This window comes from Mauremys reevesii, linkage group 22, assembly GCF_016161935.1.
Source record: "Mauremys reevesii isolate NIE-2019 linkage group 22, ASM1616193v1, whole genome shotgun sequence".
In the NCBI taxonomy this organism is placed as follows: Eukaryota; Metazoa; Chordata; order Testudines; family Geoemydidae; genus Mauremys; species Mauremys reevesii.
Window position 1 is genome coordinate 19,835,517 of NC_052644.1, and position 20,758 is coordinate 19,856,274.

At 60.1% G+C, this 20,758-nt stretch overlaps 1 protein-coding gene across 1 annotated transcript; it reads left to right on the forward strand.

Moving 5' to 3' along the window:
* Positions 1-5,673: 5,673 nt before the first annotated feature.
* CACNG7 (calcium voltage-gated channel auxiliary subunit gamma 7) lies at positions 5,674-15,616 on the forward strand. Its single transcript, XM_039510111.1, has 6 exons — positions 5,674-5,794; positions 9,011-9,243; positions 9,465-9,551; positions 9,993-10,133; positions 12,291-12,436; positions 13,026-15,616. Exons 2-6 carry the CDS (start codon positions 9,048-9,050, stop codon positions 13,281-13,283), a joined length of 828 nt encoding a protein of 275 aa, XP_039366045.1. The 5' UTR covers positions 5,674-5,794; positions 9,011-9,047; the 3' UTR covers positions 13,284-15,616.
* Positions 15,617-20,758: the final 5,142 nt, after the last annotated feature.

Consider the following 20,758-nt stretch of genomic DNA (forward strand, 5'->3'; position numbering starts at 1 on the left):
CTCCCCGCTAACTACCCGGTACGTGGTCTGACCCCCCCCCCCCCGGCTTGTGTGCACAGAAATGCAGCCTCCTCTGGGGTGGGGGGTGGGGACACGGGGACCCCTCGCCCGGCCCATTTCATGGCTATGCAGCAAAACCGTAAAAAAAAAAAAAAAAAAAAGTTTGGGACAGGAAGTGAAAGAGAATCTCACACCTAAACACAGCTGTGACCTGGATTTCAGGAGGCCCTGACGGCCAGGGGAGAGCGCCCCCTGCTGCCCCCTGCAGCCCAGCGCCCCCTAGTACCGCCCGGGGGCATCGGGGCCAGCCCTGCTTGCCAGGGGCCAGCGCCCCCTGCAGCCCAGCGCCCCCTAGCACCGCCCTGGGGCATCGGGGCCAGCCCTGCCTGCCAGGGCCCAGCGCCCCCTGCAGCCCAGCGCCCCCTAGCACCGCCCTGGGGCATTGGGGCCAGCGCCCCCTGCTGGGCCTCCTGCACTAAATAGCTTTGAACCTCTGGTGCATGGAGTACGTATAGCTACAGATCTCTATTTACAGCTGTAACGCACAGGCCCATCCACCGCGGCTTTCCCCCTCTGTGCGGGCTGGGGCCCAGGGGTCGGTGTCTCAGACAAGCCCCAGGCTGGAGGAGACACCCTCTCCCACCCTTCCCAGCCTCAGGCTCGGTGTGGGGCAAGGGCTCACCTGGAGGAGGTGAAGAGAGCGGCGAGGGAGCCAGGACTCCTGGGTTCTCTCCCTGGCTCTGGGACGGGAGTGGGGGCTAGTGGTTAGAGCAGGGGAGCTGGGAGCCAGGACTCCTGGGTCTAGCTGGGCTCTGGGAGGGGAGTGGGGTCTAGTGGTTAGAGCTGTAGGGAGCGGGCTGTTAATCAGAGCCCCCCTGCTCTAACCGCTAGACCCCACTCCCCTCCCAGAGCTGGGGGCAGAACCCAGGCGTCCGGGCTCCCAGCCCTTCTTGCAGGATCAGAGGATGCCAAGTGAGGGGAGCTGTTGTCCTGAGACGAGCCCACTCGTATCCCATTGGGGGAGGGTCTGTTCTTGGTCCCTGCCCCCCAACCTCCCCCCATTCCCTCGGTCAGGCCAGTCCTGGTCTGAGTCTTCCACCCCCGAGTCCAAAAGTGCCCCCCCCCGCTCTGAGCACCCCGCTCTGTGTCAGGATGTAAAGAGCCCAGCTGAGCTCCCAGATCAGTATAAAAGGTATTTATCCAACCAGCAGCGCCTCTGGCTCCTTTCTGAGGTGTTGTGCTGGGAGGGGAGCGGGGTGCAGGGGTTAGAGGGGAGAGGCTGGGATCCAGGACTCCTGGGTTCTCTCCCCAGCTTGGGGAGGAGCATGGGGTCCAGTGGTTGGGGGTGGGTGTGAGAGAGAGAGTGTGGGCCAGGACTCCTGGGTTCTGTCCCTGGCTCGGGGAGGGCCGTGGGGTCTAGTGCTTGCGGGTGTGAGAGAGAGCCAGGACTCCTGGGTTTGGGGGTAACGGCCTGGCCCAGGGGGGGCTGGGGCTGCCCCTCTCCATATCTTGTTTGCTGCTCCTGGCCCCACATCCTTGGGCTCCCCATCCTGCTCTAGGCCCCGCCCACCCCGCTCTAGACCCCGCCCACTGCCTGGCAGCCCCCTCCAGCCTCTGCCTTGAGCCCCACCCCCTGGACAACCTTTGCACCCCATAGGGGGGTGGTTCTACCACCCCAGAGCTCATGCCCCTTGCAATGCCCCTGCCAAGCCCCCACCCCCCATTCTGTCCAGCCCAGTGAACCTGGTTCTGTGGCTGGTGGGTAGGGGGAGGGGCTGTTCTCTTTGGACACCGCCCCCCCCATCTGGACAAAGGGAGGATCTGGATTCCTGTGGCCCCTCCCCCCAGCTCCCAGGGGGCTGGCAGTTGCCTGCAAGGTAGGAAGCAAGGAGAAGATTAAAAGATTTGTGGCTTAGAAATGAAATTTGGGTGTATAAGGGGGAGGGGTGGGGGACAGGAATACAGGGCAGGGATTTAAAGGGGCCTCCAGACAAGGATAGTAATGGGGCACGGGGCCTGTCCCCTCTAGGGGGCGCTGGCTCCCATCCGGCCCCAGGGCAGGGACTGGCTGGCTCAGGGGGGCAGGGAATGGGGCAGGGGCCTGTCCCCTCTAGGAGGCGCCGGCTCCCATCCGGCCCCAGGGCAGGGACTGGCTGGCTCAGGGGGGTGGGGAAATGGGGCCTGTCCCCTCTAGGGGGCGCTGGCTCCCACCCGGCCCCAGGGCAGGGACTGGATGGCTCAGGGGGGCAGGGAATGGGGCAGGGGCCTGTCCCCTCTAGGAGGCGCCGGCTCCCATCGGGCCCCAGGGCAGGGACTGGCTGGCTCAGAGAGGTGGGGAAATGGGGCCTTTCCCCCCTCTCATTCTGTGGCTCATGCATGTAACGAGTTTGCTGGTTCTTGGGCTGGTGCCCAGGCAGGTTCTTTGCAGAGCCCCATCCCCCCCCCTTCCAAACTGGGCCCCATCCCCCTCCCCCGAGCAGAGAGGCCAAGGGCTGGAGGGGCCACAAAGACCTGGCCTTCCCCCCCCCACACTGGGGAGGATGCTATGAGGGAGGAGATTGGGGGGCAATGTTTCTGGGGGGGGAGCTATAAGAGGCAGTGGGGGGCTTTCTGGGTTATGGGGGAATGGTGGGGGAGGCCTCTGGGGGGGCTGGAGCTCCCCCACCCACCACCCTGTTCCATGCCAGCCACTCAAGGGGACCGTGCGGGGGTTGGGGGGGGGTTACCCGGCCTGGAAACAGACACTGGCAGACAGAGAAAGAACCGAGCGTTCAGCATTTCGGAGCCTGCAGTGCTGAGCTCGGGGAAATCCGACTCCGACCTTGGGCCCAGAGCTGGGACAGCAGGGGCTGCGGGTCGGGAGTGAGGGGCACCGGCAGAGCTGGGGTGGGGGAGTCAGGACTGGGCTGGGAGGGGGCTGCATGTCAGGAGTGAGGGGCACCGGCAGAGCTGGGGTGGGGGGGTCAGGACTGGGCTAGGAGGGGGCTGCACGTCGGGAGTGAGGGGCACCGGCAGAGCTGGGGTGTGGGGGGGAGTCAGGACTGGGCTGGGAGGGGGCTGCACGTCGGGAGTGAGGGGCACCGGCAGAGCTGGGTGGGGGGTCAGGACTGGGCTGGCTGGGTCGATTTCTGTGGTGGAAATCAGTGTCTTCTTCTTCATTCCTCTTCCGTCCTGGTGACTCCATTAGTTTCAGTGTCTGCGGCTCAGGTTTCTCATCCTGGGGCGGGATGGGGGTGAGGGGGGGAGAAATGGATTCAGCAAGGAAACAAAGCACCTTGTGTCATCCTGTCATCTGCTAATATAGAGCAACGCTGCCGGCTCCTCGGGGCAGGCAGTGGCTGTTGTGTGTCCCGATCTCGGGGACTCTGTGTCTGGGCAGCGCCCGGCCCGATGGGGCCCCGATCTCGGTGACTCTGGGTCTGGGCAGCGCCCGGCCCGACGGGGCCCCGATCTCGGTGACTCTGGGTCTGGGCAGCGCCCGGCCCGACGGGGCCCCGATCTCGGGGACTCCGTGTCTGGGCAGCGCCCGGCCCGATGGGGCCCCGATCTCGGTGACTCTGGGTCTGGGCAGCGCCCGGCCCGATGGGGCCCCGATCTCGGGGACTCCGTGTCTGGGCAGCACCCGGCCCGACGGGCCCCGATCTTGGTGACTCTGTGCCTGGGCGGCGCCCGGCCCGACAGGGCCCCGATCTCGGGGACTCCGTGTCTGGGCAGCGCCCGGCCCGACGGGGCCCCGATCTCAGTGACTCTGGGTCTGGGCAGAGTTTGATCGTGCTTAGAACAGTTCTGTGCTTGCAATTCTCAGGCGCACAGGAGAGCAGACGTGAGGTTACTAGTGATTGAGGACTGGGCTGCGGGGCCATTGACACCGGTGCAGCCCCAGGGCAGGGACTGGCTGGCTCAGGGGGGCGGCGAATGGGGCCCGGGGCCTTTCCCCTCTAGGCGGCGCCGGTTCAGTCCTCTCCCAGGTGCGTCATTCATGTATCGAACCCGCTCCAGAGCTGCAGGAGGAGGACGGGGCGGGAATCCCGACAGGTGCATTCGAAGCAAATCCAAGGGAAAACATCTTTGTGTGTCGCAGAGATTGGGGGAGAGAACCCAGGAGTCCTGCCCCCCCGAACCACTACACCCCACTCCCCTGCCAGAGCCTGGGACAGAACCCAGGAGTCCTGCCCCCCAACCACTAGACCCCACTCCCCTCCCAGAGCTGGGCACAGAACCCAGGAGTCCTGCCCCCCCCAACCACTACACCCCACTCCCCTGCCAGAGCTGGGCACAGAACCCAGGAGTCCTGCCCCCCCAACCACTACACCCCACTCCCCTCCCAGAGCCTGGGACCGAACCCAGGAGTCCTGGCTCCCAGCCCCCCTCCCTCTTTTAAAAATCTTCCTACTGTCCAGGAAGGTGAATATCCTCGATCTCTGTATGGGGGGGGGGGGGCGGAACTGAGAAGGAAGGAAAAGCGAAGCGGCCCCTGAAAGAGACCCCAGGAGCCGAGCCCCAAAGCCCTGACCAAGGGCCTGGCAGAGGAAGGAAGGTGTCCGGGAGCCAGACAAAGCAGTGCCCGAGTGGGGAGAAAAGAGCGGATGGGGGGGGGGGGGTAGAAAAAGGAAGGAAGGAGAAGGAAGGAGAAAAGGAAGAAACAAAGAGGAAGGCCGGGAGTGGAGGAAGAAAGAACCAAAGGGCGGGGGCTGCGGGAAGGGGCTGGGGAGGGGCTGGAGGGTGGGGAGGGATTGGGGGAAGGGGCTGGGGAGGGGCTGGAGGGTGGGGAAGGATTGGGGAAGGGGCTGGGGAGGGGCTAGAGGAGATGCTGTGGAAGAGGGCTTGGGGGTGAGGGGAGGGGTTGAGGGGCGGGATTGTGGGGAAGGGGCTGGAGGATGGGAGCGGGGAGGGGGGGGTGGCCGGGTCTGTCCCTTTAAGCGCGGGGCCCGTGACATCACGGTGTCCGCGGCGCGGGGGCGGCTGGGGAAGCTCCGTGGATTTTCAGCAGCGAGAGCGGAGCCGTTTTCCGGAGCGTCCGGTCCGGTCCGGTCCGGTCCAGCCCCGCGATCCGACCGGAGCCACCCCGCACCCCGTCCTCCAGCGCGGCTTGTTCTCGCTCCCTTCTCCCCGCATCCCTCCGCCGGGCCCCTGTTCCCCCGCATCCCCGCTGAGCTCCTGTCCCCTTCCCTCTCCCGCCGCATCCCTCCGCCGGGCCCCGGTCCTCTCCTCCCCGCAGCATCCCTCCACCGGGCCTCTGTCCTCTTCTCCCCACGCCTGGCACCTGTCTTCTTCCCGCCCCCACCGCATCCCCGCCGGGCCCTCCCCTCCACTGGTGCATCCCTTCGCTGGGCTCCTGTCTCCTTCCTCTCGGCCCCCGCGCCGCATCCCTCCGCCGGGCTCCTGTCTCCCCACCGCCGGGCCCTGTTCCTCCCACCCCGGCGCCGCATCCCTCCGCCGGGCTCCTGTCTCCCACCCCCACCGCCGGGCCCTGTTCCTCCCCGCGCCGCATCCCTCCGCCGGGCTCCTGTCTCCCACCCCACCACCGCCGGGCCCTGTTCCCCAGGCCGCATCCCCGCCGCCCCCGCCGCATCCCTCCGCCCGGGTCTCCGGCTCCTTCCCCAGCTGCGCCCGCCCGGCTCCCGCCTGCCGCTGCTGCGGCTCCCAGAGGAGACCCGCCCCCCCCCCCCCCCCTGGCTCTTCGGGGCCCGGGGAGCCGCTGCCGGGGGGTCTGAGGCCGGCGCAGGAGCGGAGCGGCGGGGGCAGAGCATGTGGGGGCCGCCGGCCGGCCAGCGCCCCCGGGAGTGAGCGCCAGGTGAGCGCCGGGGGTGAGGCTGGATGTGCACCGGGTGTGTACATCGTGTGTGTGTGTGTGGAGGGGTGTACACTGGGTGTGTGTACAGTGTGTGCGTGTGTGTGTACATCCTGTGTGTGTGTGTACACTGGGTGTGTGTGTGCATCGTGTGTGTGTACTATGTGCATGTGTGTGTGTACACTGGGGGTGTGTACACTGGGGGTGTGGGGGTACACTGTGTGTGTGCAGGGTACACTGGGTGTGTGCACCGTGTGTGTACATCATGTGTTTATGGGGTACACCCTGTGTGTGTGTGTGTGTACATAGTGTATGTGTGTGTGGGGGTTCACCATGGGCGTGTGTGTTTGTACATTGTGTGTGTATGTGTATGTACACCCTGTGTGTATATGTACATTGTGTATGTGTGTGTTTGTGTGAGTACACTGCGTGTAGGGTGTGTGTGTGTGTGTACACTGGGTGTATGTGTGCATTGTGTGTGATGTGTGTGTACACTGGGTGTGTATGTGTACACTTTGTGTGTGTGGGTATATTGTGTGTGTGTGTACACTGGGTGTGTGTACATCATGTGTGTGTGTGTGCGTGGTGTGTGTATACACTGGGTGTGTATGTGTGTGTGTACACTGGGTGTGTGTGTACATTGGGTGTGTACACTGTGTGTCTGTGGTACACTGTGTGTGTGCAGGGTACACTGGGTGTGTGCACTGTGTATGTACATCATGTGTGTATGGGGTACACCCTGTGTGTGTGTGTGTACATAGTGTGTGTGTGTGTGGGTTCACCATGGGCGTGTTTGTACATTGTGTGTGTATGTGTATGTACACCCTGTGTGTATATGTACATTGTGTATGTGTGTGTTTGTGTGAGTACACTGTGTGTAGGGTGTGTGTGTGTGTGTGTATGTACAGCAACTGTATGTGAGGGGGACACACCAGGAGCAGGTGGTGATTTACGTACATCGTGTGTGTGTGTGTGTGTGTGTGTGTGTGTGAGAAAGAGAGAGAGTGTGTGTGTGTGAGAGAGAGGGGATACACTGGGAGGGGTGTACTTACACTGTGTGTATATGAGAGTCTGTGTGTGTACATACACCTGGTGTGAATGTCAGTGAGAAACTGTGTGTGTGTGTGTACATACGTACATGGGAGTGTGTGTGTGAGGGAGAAAGAGTGGTGCTGCCCCCTGTTGTGTGTGTGTGTGTGACTCTGTGTGTGTGTGTGTGTGTGTGTGTGTGTCTCCTGCTGTACTCTCCTCTGGAGTTCTGTCCGCAGAGCTGGCTGGTGACTTTTAGCCTCAGTTCTCTCATTTTCCCAACCCATTTTCCAGTGCAAGGACGGAGGGAGGGTGTCTCTGTGTGGCAGTGAGTGTTGTGCTAGTGTATGTGATATTCATTAGCGTCCCTGTGTGTATGCACATGCCTTATTTGGAGACATTGTTGTGTACAGTATATTGTGGTGTGTGTGTTCATGCGAGGAGTTGTGCTAGGGTATATGCCCCTGTAGATGTGTGAGAATTGTTTGCTGCTGTTGTGAACAGTAAATTGTGTGTGTGTGTGTGTGGTGTTGATGTGCATTGTGCTAGTGTAGTTAGTGTGTGCTAGTGGCTGGTGTATGTGTGTGTTGCGCTGGTGTCAGTTGTTACTCAGTGTTAGTGTGTGCTCATATGTGCTTCTGAGGGATGTGTGTTTGTGCATTGCGCTAGTGCCTGTGTTGTGTGTACTGGTGGCTGTTTTGTGGTCGGGGGGTGTGGGCCTAGTGCAGGGGTTCTCAACCTGGGGGTTGGGACCCCTCAGGGGGTCGTGAGGTTATTACGTGAGGGGTCACGAGCTGTCGGCCTCCACCCCAAACCCCCCTTTGCCTCCAGCATTTATAATGGTGTTAAATATATTTAAAAGTATTTTTAATTTATGGGGGGGGGGGTCGCACTCGGAGGCTGGCTGTGTGAAAGGGGTCACCAGTACAAAAGTTTGAGAACCACTGGCCTAGTGTGTGATGTCCTAGGGTATGTTGTGTTTGTGTTAGTTGTGTTGCGTGCTGTTTGGCTGCTTGCTACACAGTCGGTGTGTTTCTGAGACCAGTCACTACACGGTGGTGGGGTGGGGGAGCCCGTACGGTGCTAGACAGGGGTAGGTAGAGTGTCTTAGGAGTGCTGGCTTGTTATGGTAGGGTCTGTCAGTCGCTGGGTCTGTCTCTGTTGGTTTGTTATTGTAGGGTCTCTCGGGAGTCCTGGCTTGTTATGGTAGGGTCTGTCAGTCGCTGGGTCTGTCTCTGTTGGTTTGTTATTGCAGGGTCTCACGGGAGCGCTGGCTTGTTGTGGTGGGTCTCTGAGGCATGGGGGCTGTCTATGCTGTTTGGTTATTGTAGGGTCTCTCAGGAGCGCTGGTTTGTTATGGTGGGGTTATATTAACAGATCCCGTGCACAGGGTTCAACCGCTCATAGAATATTTCCCAGAGGGGGATCCCCCCCAACATGCTGTGAAAACTCCAGGGGGCTTGAAAATATTTCCCAGAGCTCTGCTCTGGACGGCTCCTGCTGAATTACGCCCTGTCTGTGCGTCGGTGATGCAGGACCTTGGGGGGCAGCCCAACCCCTGGCAAGTGGGACCCTTCTCTGCCTGGGCCAGTTGCTGGGGCCAGGGGGCTCCCTCGCTGCTGTGCGTCCGAACCCCATAGACCTGCCCCTACAGCCAACTGTGTGTGTGCTCTACCCTCACCGGCAGGGCTGGCCCCACTGCCCCAGGGCAACGCAGGGGGCGCTGGGCTGCAGGGGGAGGGGCGGGGGGCTCGGCGGGGGCACTGGGCAGGGGCTGCAGGGAGTGGGGCGGGGCTCGGCGGGGGCGGTGGGCTGCAGGGAGTGGGGCGGGGGCTCGGCGGGGGGCGCTGGTCTGCAGGGAGTGGGGCGGGGGCTCGGCGGGGGGCGCTGGTCTGCAGGGAGTGGGGCAGGGGCTCGGCGGGGGACACTGTGCTGCAGGGAGTGGGGTGGGGGCTCGGCGGGGGCGCTGGGCTGCAGGGAGTGGGGCGGGGGCTCGGCAGGAGGCGCTGGGCTGCGGGGGGCGGGGGGCTCTGCGGGGGACACTGTGCTGCAGGGAGTGCAGTTTAAGGGGAGCCAGGACTCCTGGGTTCCGTCCCGGGCTCTGGGAGGGGAGTGGGGTCTAGTGGTTAGAGCAGGGGTGCGGGGGTGGCTTGCAGTGGCTACTGAGCCTGTTTCTCTCTCCCTGCCCAGGTCCGTGTGCTGAGTGTGGTGCCCCCCGTCCCTTAGGATGAGTAACTGCAGCAGCCGCGCGCTGACGCTGCTCAGTAGCGTGTTCGGGGCCTGTGGGCTGCTGCTGGTGGGCATCGCCGTCAGCACCGACTACTGGCTTTACATGGAGGAGGGCATCGTGCTGCAGCAGAACCAGACCACCGAGATCAAGATGGCGCTGCACGCCGGGCTCTGGAGGGTCTGCTTCTTCGCCGGTACGAGCCCTGTGTGGCGAGCTTCCCCTAGCAGTGCCCCCAGCTGTGTGTGTGGGAGACTCGCTGGTGTTGCGAGCTTCCCCCAGCAGTGCCCCCAGCCAGGGCCTCTTTGCATCCCCATAGCACTGCCCTGGCTGGGGACTCCCTGGTGCTGCGAGTTTCCCCAGAGCAGTGCCCTGACTGGGGCGTTGCCAGGTAACGCCATCTCTTGCCCCCTGCAGGCCGGGAGAAGGGCCGGTGCGTGGCATCAGAGTATTTCCTGGAACCCGAGATAAACCTGGTGACGGAAAACACGGAGAACATCTTGAGTAAGTGAGAGGGGCCCTCCCATCCCGGGGGCTTCAAGACAGAGCGCACGAGCAAGAGGGTATGCACGGGGAGAAAACGAGTCAGCTCCCACATGCTGTGGAGAGGAGATGGCAGCCGTGTCCCAGGCGTGTCCCAGGACTCCGTGTTCAGCTCCGAGCAAGATAGCATGAGGCATGAAGCCCAGCCTCCTGGCACCCTGGTCTTCCGTGGGGTTGGGAGCTGTTAGGGGCATGACCTAGGGGGGTAGAGCTGGAGTTTGTAAGGGGCAGTGGGGACAGGAGGAGACGGGGGGAGGAGGTGTGCTCATGGGTGGGTGGGGTGCATGGGGGATGGGAGGTGAGGAGAGTGTTGGGGGGCCTGAGAGAGGGTGCTCTCTATCCCGTGGGGTGGGGGACAGGGGTGGAGGTGCTCTGACTATCTGGTGTCCCCCCGCCCCACAGAGACAGTTCGCACGGCCACCCCCTTCCCCATGGTCAGCCTCTTCCTTGTCTTCACGGCCTTCGTCATCAGCAACATCGGCCACATCCGGCCGCAGAGAACCATCCTGGCCTTCGTGTCCGGCATCTTCTTCATCCTCTCTGGTGAGGGGCCTGGGAGCGGGGTGTGGGGCTCGGTAGGGGGAGCTCTCCCCTGGCAGTCAGGGCTGGCCCAATGCCCCATTGCGGCACTAGGGGGTCTGTCCTTCAGGGAGCGGGGGCTCAGTAGGGGGCGCTCTCCCCTAGCAGTCAGCGCCCCCCGAAATCCTGCTTGAGGTTGTGGTGGGATGTGAGATTCTCTTTCAACTCCCATCCCAAACTTTTGTGTGGTGCAGCCATTGAATAGTGCCAGGAGCGGGGGTCTCTGTGTAAACACCCCCAGCGCCCTACTTCGGAAACGGCTGCATTTCAGGGCTGGGCGAGGGATCCCCATATAAACAGTCCCCGTGTCCCACCCCAGAGGTGGCCGCATCTCAGCACCCGGTGTGAAATTCTGGTATAAACAGGCCCCGCATCCCACCGGAGAAAGACACTGGAACAAATATGAAAGAACCAGTTTGCTGTGCACCCCTGGAGGATAACGGAGTTATAAGGAACAGCCAGCAGGTCTTTGTCAAAAACAAATCGTGCCAAGCCAACCTCATTTCCTGCTTTGACAGGATTACTGGCCAAGTGGACGGGGGGAAGCAGTAGACGTGAGAGATCTTGATTTTAGCAAGGCCCACATGACATTCTCATTAGCAGACTAGGGAAATGCGGCTCTTTCTAGATGAATTTAGTATAGGGCAGATGACCGTACTCTAAGCGTCGTTACCACTGATAGCTGGGAGGTGGATCTAGTGAGGCCTGCAGGGGTCAGCCGTGGGTCTGGTACTATTCACCCTTTTAATTAACGACTCAGATTATGGAGCGGAGAGTGGCATTGGCAGATGCCCCCAAGCCGGGAGAGGGTGTGAGCCCTTGGGAGAATGGGATTAGCGTTCAAAACGACCCGGCCAAATTGCAGACGTGATCTGAAATGGACCAGATGCAGAGCCGGTGCAAGGATGTTTTCGCGCCCTAGGTGAAACTTCCACCTTGCGCCCTCCCCCGTCCCCCGAGCCCGCGCCTTGAGGCCCCCCCCGCAGCAGCTCCCCCCTCCTCCTGAGCAGTCCCCACCCCCCCTGCCCTGAGGCACCCCCCGTGCCCCAGCTCACCCCTGCTCCGCCTCCACCCCGAGCACGCCATCACTGCTTCACTTCTCCCACCTCCCAGGCTTGTGGCGCCAATCAGCTTAGGCGCCGCAAACCTGGGAGGCGGGAGAAGTGAAGCGGCCACGACGTGCTCAGGGAGGAGGTGGGGCAGGGGTGAGCTGGGGTGGGGAGTTCCTCTGCGTGCCGCTCCCCCTGCTTACTTGCTGCAGGTGGCCCTCCCCACACACCCCTGCCCCAGCTCCCTCCACCTAAATGCTGGTGGTGACCGGGGCGGCCGAAGAGCTGGCCGCCGCGGTCGCTGCCGAAGAAAATGCCGTCCCCCAAATCCTAGCGCCCTAGGTCGCCTAAATGGTTGCACCGGCCCTGGTGAGCCCTTGGGAGGATGGGATTAGCGTTCAAAACGACCCGGCCGAATTGCAGACGTGGTCTGAAACGGACCAGATGAAATTCAATCCAGACAAGGGCGAAGTCCATCACTTGGGAAGGAAAAATCCAGTGCCCGGCTACAAAAGGTGGATTAGCTGGCTAGGGGGGCAGACGGCTGGAAAAGGGCAGGGGGTTAAAATGGGTCATGAACCGAATACGAGGCAACGATGCAGTTGCCAAAAAAAGCGACCGTCCTTCTGGGGCGGGACAACAGGAGTGTCGGACGGAAGACGCGGGAGGTGATTGTCCCGCTCTGCTCGGCGCTGGTGGAGACTTCGGCTGCGTCCAGTTCTGGGCACTGTCCTTTGGGACAGAGGCACAGATTGGACAGAGGAGAGCCAGAAACCCCAGGCAAAGGGAAGTTTTAAAAAACTGGAATCGGCTCCCAAGGGAGGTTGTGGGATCCCCCCGTCAGTGGAGGTTTTAAGAACAGGTTGGCCAGACCCCAGACCCACGTTGGACCAGACCCCAGACCCAGGTCTAGGTTTACTTGGTCTGGCATCAGCGCAGGGGGCTGGATTAGATGACCCCTCGAGGTCCCTTCCATCCTGACATTTTTATAGTCCTCATGTAAACAGACTCCAGCCCCACCCCAGAGGCAGCTGCATCTCAGCAGCTTGATTGTTGGACCTGTCTCTTGCAGGCCTGTCTCTCGTGGTGGGGTTAGTTCTCTACATCTCCAGCATCAACGACGAGGTGATGAATCGGCCCAGCGGGTCGGAGCAGTATTTCCACTATCGCTACGGCTGGTCCTTCGCCTTCGCAGCCTCCTCCTTCCTCCTCAAAGAGGTTTGGACCTTGCCCCACACCACATCCCAACCCCTCCTCCCTGGGGCCCTGGAGATTCCTGGCTAGCTCTGTGCTGCCCCCTGGGGTAGAACTTAGAACCCCTTTTCCCTGATTCTGCAGGCTGAACTAACGGAGAATCCCCCTCTGCTGGCACAGTACGGTGACTGTGACACACGGAGGGGGGCAGTTCTAATCTATCCAGCAGGTGACGGCGAGAGCTGTTGGGGGAGCCTAGAAAGTCTCTGACCTCAAATTACAAACGGGGGAATCCTTAAAATAGGTGAGATAGATGGGCCCAATTGGGAGGGGAGGGAGGTCTGGTGGTTAGAGCAAGAGGGCTGGGAGCCAGGACTCCTGGGTTCTATACCCGGCTCTGGGAGGAGAGTGTGGACTAGTGGTTAGAGCAGGCAGGGGCTGGGAGTCAGGATGCCTGGGTTCTATCCCCGGCTTGGGCGGGGGAGTGGGATCTAGTGGATTGGGGGCAGGGGAGAGCCAGGACTCCTGGGTTCCATCCCCAGCTCTAGGAGGGGAGCAGGGTTCTGCTGTCCCATTCCCTCCCCTTCCACTCACTGTCTCCCACCTCCTGCAGGGCGCCGGCGTGATGTCCGTGTACCTGTTCACCAAGCGCTACGCGGAGGAGGAGATGTACCGTCCCCACCCGGCCTTCTACCGCCCACGCCTGAGCGACTGCTCCGACTACTCGGGCCAGTTCCTGCACCCGGAGGTGTGGCACCGCGGGCGCAGCCCCTCCGACATTTCCAGCGACGTCTCCATCCAGATGACCCAGAATTACCCCCCCGCTATCAAGTACCCCGAGCACATGCACATATCCACCTCGCCCTGCTAGGCCAGCCCCCCTGACCATCCCCCACCGGGGCCTGCCAGCCGCCCCCCATCCCAGAGACTGTGCGGAGTGGGGCCCACCCGTGGATCACAGATGGGGTGCTACTGGACTGAAACCCCTCCTTGTCCCCCCTTTTTCGCTCCCTCACTGTCCCCAGAAGCCTCCCCAATTTGGCCATTTTGGCAGGATTTGTGACAGGAAGTCACCCCATCAGCCTTTTGATAGCTATGGGAGCTTGGCGGGATTCCTGACAGGAAGTCACCCTGTTGGCCATTTTGATAGCTATGGGAAGGTGGTGGGATTCCCAGGAGGAAGTCACCCTGTCGGCCATTTTGGTAGCTGTGGGAACTTGGCAATATTGCCGACAGGAAGTCACCTGTTGGCCATTTTGGCTGCCATGGGCAGGTGCTGGGATTCCCAACAGGAAGCCACCTGTCAGCCATTTTGTTTGTCACCATTGGGCCAGCCCCAGATACTTTTTTTGTCCCCACAGGGGCCAATTCCTAACAGGAAGTGACCCCCTCCCTGCTCCAATCTCTTCCTCCCAGATCCTGACAAGAAGTGGCTCCTCTGCCATCTTTTTTGCCCCATAATGGCCAACCCCGGTTAGGAAACTGCCCATCTGCCATTCTGGTTATCATTGCACCAGCTCCCCTTGGTATGGATCCTGAGAAGAAATGTCTCCTAATGCCATTTTCCTCAGTTCCAGAATGGCCAACCCTGACAGGAAGTCACTCATCAGCCATTTTCCTTGTTGCCATGCCAGTCCCTTCCCCTGCAGATCATGAGAGGGAATAGTTTCTCCGCCATCTTTGCTCCCCCACAATGGCCAACCCTGACAGGAAGTCACTCGTCAGCCATTTTCCTTGTTGCCATGCCAGTCCCTTCCCCCGCAGATCATGAGAGGAAATGGTTTCTCTGCCATCTTTGCTGCCCCACAATGGCCAACCCTGACAGGAAGTCATTTGACAGCCATTTTCCGTGTTGCTGCACTGGTCCCCCTCCCCCATCCAGAGAGGAAATGGCTCCTCCGCCATCTTTGTTGTTTTCCAAATGAACCAGATGGGGAAACGGCGTCAGCAAATGGGGACACAGAGAAGGGCCCAGGCCACTTTCTTCCCTCGGAAGCAACCTAACCCAGAGAGATGACTCAAGGGGAGCTGGAAATATAGACACCAACGTCTGTCTGGCCAAAGCAACAGCGGCAGCTGGCTGCCAACACCTCGCCCTCAGAGACCCGCTCCCCCCTTGACTGCCAGATGGGGGCCCCGTCTCTTTGTCTTCCCTCCACCGAAGAATGCTCGAAAAAGCCCTTTTCTTAGCAAGCGTGGGCACGACCGCCCATGCATTAGCAAGGCCCAGCAGCGGCCATTGTTAACCCAGCTTGAGGCCAGCTGCCCCCATGCTCTGCTTTGCTCTTTCTTTCTATTTGCTGTCTTCTTCCATTCTTCCTGTCTCGCCACCTTTTTTCTTTTCCATTTCCCGGCTCTTTCCTTCTTCCTTTCGCTGCACTCTTTCCCTTGTTCCTTTTCTCGTTCGTTGCCATTTGCAAGTTTTCTTCGATTCCCTCCTCTCTCTGCACTCTTTCATTCGTTCCTTCTTCTGTTAATTTCTCTGCACTTCTTCTCCATTGATTTTCTTTGTATGTCCATTTACAGGTTCCTTTCCCCTCCATTTTGTTTTCCTCTTCTTTACCCTCTTTTGTTCTTTCTCTATTAGTTCCCTTCTCTTTTAGCCACCTCCGCGCGCTGGGGTGTATCTCAGGCTGTATTTCTTTTGCCACGGTGACTGTGGTTGTGTCTGTAGAGGGGAAAGTGTCTCCATTCATGCAGAAATGAGGAAGGAGCAAATATAGCCAGAGGAGGAGAAAGATGCCAGTAGAGAGCAGGAGGAAAGGAAAATAGGGGAGAGGGAAATGAGAGAAGGAAGGGAAGGAGAGAAGAGAAACGAGGCTGAGGGAGGTGATGGAGGAAAGAAAAGGGGTAGGTTATAGATACCTGGGCCTTCAGGGATGGATCAGTGCACGGAACTGGCATCACAGCTGGGTTTAGGCACTTCCTGCTGGCTGGGCCATGCCAGGACCCAGGACGCTTGCTGTGGACTTGGTTGGTACTGTTCGGTCCCTGTCCCGTGTGGGTATTTTTCTGGACTCCTTTGACAAGGTCATCTGTACCTGGCTCTGTGAGCTTCCCCATGGCAGTGCCTCCCAGCCAGGGAGCTAAAGGAGAATCACCCTCCTCATCTCTTGTCATGATGTTGGGACTATGACATACAGAGGACCTGTTCTTATGGCATCCAACAGAGGGTGGTATATGCTGGGTGGGACCCAGCTCTGGGAGGGGAGTGGGGGCTAGTGGTTAGAGCAGGGAGGGGCCTGGGAGCCAGGACTCCTGGGTTCTATCCCTCGCTCTGAGGGGGGAGTGGGGTTTAGTGGTTAGAGCAGGGGGCTTGGGAGCCAGGACACCTGGGTTCTACCTCCAGTTCTGTCAGGTGAGTGATGTCTATGGGATATATTGGAAGTGTGTGTGTGTGGGGGGGGAGTTTGCTTGCCCTCAGGGAGTAGGAGACACCATCTTTTGCCCCTGACCACTTAAAGGGCCAGAAATCTCCTTCTTCCTCCACCCTTAGAAATCCCACCTCCTGCTCTTGAATGCTCCCCGGGGACCAGGGGACCCCTCAGCACTTAGACCTGGCAAAGGGAGGTCAAGGAGGAAGGTCAGGGCACCCCCACCCTTGGAAGCCGGTGGCAAAGAAAGGGTTAAAAATCTAGCCCCAGAAATGGCCCCTGAGCACAGGGCATGGGGTGTGTGGGTGTGGGTGGGTGGGTGATGAAAGCTAACTAGCTACACCCATCCCTCCAATCACTGTGAATGGGGGGGGGGGGAAGGCGGTGAGGAAAGGGTTAACCATATAGCTCTATCCTCCCCCACCCCGCAGGAGTGCGGGTGGGGGGAGAATTGTAGGGTTAAATATAGCATCCCCCACCCTGAAGCAATGGGGGATTGTGGCAGTGCAGGGGAGCAGATAGTGGGGGGAGGAATTCCCCACAAGTGTGGTGACCCCTATTGGGCAGTGGGGTGGGGGAATCTGGCTGGCACCTGTGACTGGGGCGTGGGGAATAGGTTCTTAGTCTGCGGGGTGGGATGGGGGTGGGGAGGGATGTGCATAGTACACCATTAACCAAGGAGGGACTCCTTTTTACTGTCATATATTCTTCCTTCCCCGTGCTGGGGCAGGGCCAACCCCCTTATTTACTCTGTACCATATGTACATAGAACTAAGAGACTGCAATAAACTTTATTTCAAACACCTCCCGTGTCTGGCTGTCTGGCTGTTCCCCCATCAATCCATGCACCCCCCCCCGATAGCTCCATCCATGCACCCCCCATCTTCCTCCCTCCATGCACCCCTCCCACATCTCCATCCATGCACCCCCATCTCCTTCCCTCCATGCACCCCCCGACATCTCCATCCATGCACACCCCGATAGCTCCATCCATGCACCCCCATCTTCCTCCCTCCATACCACCCCCACATCTCCATCCATGCACCCCATCTCCCTCCATCCATACCCCCCCGCATCTCCATCAATGCACCCTCATCTCCCACCCTCCATCCATACCACCCCCGCATCTCCCGCCATACCCCCAACATCTCCATCCATGCACCCCCATCTCCCTCCATACCCCCTGCATCTCCATCCATGTACTCCCTATCCCTCCCGCCATCCATACCCCCCCGAATCTCCATCCATGCACCCCATCTCCCTCTCTCCATACCCCCACGCATCTCCATCCATGCATGCCCCTCTCCCTCCCTCCTTCCATCCACCCCCAAAACCCACCCATCCATCCACTCCCATACCCCTCCCTCCTTCCATCCACCCCCACACCCACTAGGCCAGCCTGCCTCCACGCTGTCTGACAGCAGCAAGGAACCCAGGAGTCCGGCTCCCACCCCACACCTAGTCCTGCTGGAGATTAGAACTCCTGGGTTCAATCCCTGGCTGTGGGAGGGGAGTGGGGGTCTAGTGGTTAGCAGGGTGGAGGGAGGGAGCCAGGACTCCTGGGTTCTATCCCCAGCACTGGGAGGGAAGTGGGATCTAGTGGTTGGGGCGGGGGCGAGGGAGCCAGGACTCCTGGGTTCTAGCCCCAGCACTGGGAGGGAAGTGGGATCTAGTGATTGGGGTGGGGGCGAGGGAGTCAGGACTCCTGGGTTCTAGCCCCAGCACTGGGAGGGAAGTGGGATCTAGTGGTTAGAGAGGAGGTGGGAGAGAGGGAGCCAGGACTCTTGGGTTCTAGCCCCAGCACTGGGAGGGAAGTGGGATCTAGTGGTTAGAGAGGAGGTGGGAGAGAGGGAGCCAGGACTCCTGGGTTCTAGCCCCAGCACTGGGAGGGAAGTGGGATCTAGTGGTTAGAGAGGAGGTGGGAGGGAGGGAGCCAGGATTCCTGGGTTCTAGCCCCAGCACTGGGAGGGAAGTGGGATCTAGTGATTGGGGTGGGGGCGAGGGAGTCAGGACTCCTGGGTTCTAGCCCCAGCACTGGGAGGGAAGTGGGATCTAGTGGTTAGAGAGGAGGTGGGAGGGAGGGAGCCAGGACTCCTGGGTTCTAGCCCCAGCACTGGGAGGGAAGTGGGATCTAGTGGTTAGAGCGGGGGCAGGGCAGGGGGAGGTAGGCAGGACTCCTGGCTGCCCCCCTCCCCGGCCCTGCCCCTCTCTCTGTGCCTGGCTGGAGGGCAGGGGAGGGGAGCGAAGGCGCTGGCAGGCTGGCAGCTGAAAGGGCGCCAGCGGGCGGAGGCTGGCAATGGCTCAGCAGCCTGGCCGCCGACCAGCGCAGCAGGGGTTAACGGTCGCCATGGTGACCTGCCAGGCTCTGGTACCTTGAGCTGCAGCGCCCGCAGAGAGCCTGGCTATTGCGGGGGGGGGGGGGGAGGTGTGTGGGTATTTCCCCCCCACAACCCCACCTCCAGTGCTGGAGTGTGCAGGTGGGGGGGATCCTTTAAGTGGCCTCCCCCCAGTAGTTGCCCCCAGGGGAGAAAACCTGATACTTTATGTCCCCCCCCCCAACAATGCAGCCTTTACAGGAGGCCGGATTCCCACTGCAGAGGGGGTCTTGGGGTGTGTGTGTGTGTGTGTGTGACACACACAGTCTGGCAATTCCCTCCCACCCCAGCAGGGGGCAGCATTGAGGGCTCCCCAGGCGCTGGTCAGCCCAGAGCTGCGTCCCTGTGGCGGAGACGGGTCGCCGGGCGAGATGGGCCCCCTTGGGCTGTGCCCCTTGGAGTCTCATGAGGGCAAATCAGCATAAAGGGATGGAGGGATTTGGGGTCCTGGGTTAGGGTGGGTGGGGGCCGGAGGGAAGGAGTTGGGGGGGGCAGCAGGGGAAGATCTGGATGTATGACAGAGGAGTCGCCCAGCTGTGGGGAAGGGGCTATACTGGGGGGAGGGAGCTGGGGAGCAGGAGGGGGGGTATGGAAGATGGGGCATCACCTGGCTGTGGGGGTGGGGGTTACATTGGAGGGGGCTGGTATTTGCTGGAGAACGTGACAGCAGCAGCTCCTGTGGCTTGGCTTCCCCCTCCAGGCGTTGGCCTGTGCCCTCCCCCCCGATGAGGAACACCTCCACGCCCCAGCAACTGGGGCCAGGGGCAGCATGAAACACTCAAATTTGGTCCAGCCGAGTACCGGAGCGGCGCTGGGACCCTGTGCACTAGGCCCCAATGCCCAGAACTGAGCCCAGCCAACCCCGGGACCCCTTGGCACATTCTGGGGCCCGGCCCATGGGTTGAGAACCCCTGCTCGAGAGCGCAGGCAGGATTCGTGGCATTGCTCTAGACTGGTGCCGAGTTCAAGGTGCTTGCTCCAGAATCCTGCAGTGTCATGTGGACTTGCTCTAGAATGGCCCATTATTTGGCTCTGTCGCTCCAGAACACCGTGGTATGGGGATCCCTTGCTCTAGAGCACTGGGGCACCGGGATCCCTTGCTCTCGAGTGCTGCGTTATTGCGCTCCCTTGTTCTAGAGCAGCGGTTCTCAAACTGTGGGTCAGGACCCCGTTTTAATGGGGTCGCCAGGTCTGGCATTAGGCTTGCTGGGGCCTGGGGCTGAAGCCAGAGCCCCATAAAGCCCGAAGGTAGCAGGGCTCAGTTGGGCTCAGGTTTTGGTGCTCCCTGCTGGGGTGGTGTAGGAATTGTTGTTGTCAGAAGGGGATTGCGGTGCAATGCAGTTTGAGAACCCCTGCTCTAGAGCACCGCGGGGACTGGGATGTTTTACTCTAAAACGCTGTTGCGTTGGGGTCTTGCACTCGAGAGCCCTGTGCTTGAGAATGACGTGGTCTGGTATCGCTCAGACTCACAGAATCATGGGGTCAGACGGAACCGCAAGGGTCGTCTCGTCTAACCCCCGGCCAAGATACAGAATTTGTTGGGTCTAACCCAGGGGTAAGCAACTTATGGCACACGTGTCGAAGGCGACACGCGAGCTGATTTTCAGTGGCACTCACTGCCTGGGTCCTGGCCACCGGTCCGGGGGGTTCTGCATTTTAATTTTAAGTGAAGCTTCTTAAACATTTTAAAAATCTTATTTACTTTACATACAACAATAGTTTAGTTATATATTATAGACTTATAGAAAGAGACCTTCTAAAAAACGTTAAAATGTATGACCGGCACGCGAAACCTTAAATTAGAGTGAATAACTGAAGATGCAGCACAGCACTTCTGAAAGGTTGCTGACTCCTGGTCTGAACCATCCCGGACAGGGGGCTCCAGCCTCCCTTTGAAAACCTCCAATGAAGGAGCTTCCACGGCCTCCCGAGGTGTCTGTTCCACTGTCCTTCTATTATCATGGTTAAGAAGTTTGTGCTGATATTTAATCTAAATCTTCTCTGCTGCAGTTTGAACCCACTGCCTCTTGTCCTGCCCTCTGGCGCAGAGAGAGCAACTTTTCTCCATCTTTTCTATGGCAGCTTTTCAAGAATTTGAAGACCGCTGTCATGGCCCCTCTTAATCTCCTCTTTTCCAAAGTAAACATGCCCAGTTCCTTCAGCCTTTGCTCACGTGGCTGCATTCCCGCCCTTTGATCATCCTCGTCGCTCACCTCTGGATCCTTTTTCCCGTTTCTCCACCTCCTTTCTATGGAGCGGTGACCAGAACTGGACACAGCGCTCCCGGCCTGCTCAGCGCCGAGCAGAGCGGTTCTCACCACCCGGGACTTGCACGCTGCACCTCTGGTAGTGCAGCCGCACGTTGCATTTGCTTTTGTTTAGCACCGGCATCACGTTGCTGACTCATGTTCAGGGTGTGATGATCCACTACAGCTCGCTGATCCGTCTCAGCAGTGCTGCTGCCAAGCCCGTTATCCCCCATTTTGGACGGGTGCATTTGGTTTTTCTTCCCTAAGTGTAGCCCCTTACATTTGTCTTTGTCGCGTTTCGTTTTGTTGTCTACTGACCAGTTCTGCAATGGATCAAGATCCCTCTGA

Bases quoted from the DNA above. Each gene is read 5' to 3' on its own strand.
- CACNG7 (XM_039510111.1), top strand. From the start codon at position 9,048: ATGAGTAACTGCAGCAGCCGCGCGCTGACGCTGCTCAGTAGCGTGTTC. The intron at 9,244-9,464 runs GTACGAGCCCTG...TGCCCCCTGCAG, and splicing joins GAGGGTCTGCTTCTTCGCCG to GCCGGGAGAAGGGCCGGTGC. The intron at 10,134-12,290 runs GTGAGGGGCCTG...TGTCTCTTGCAG, and splicing joins CATCTTCTTCATCCTCTCTG to GCCTGTCTCTCGTGGTGGGG.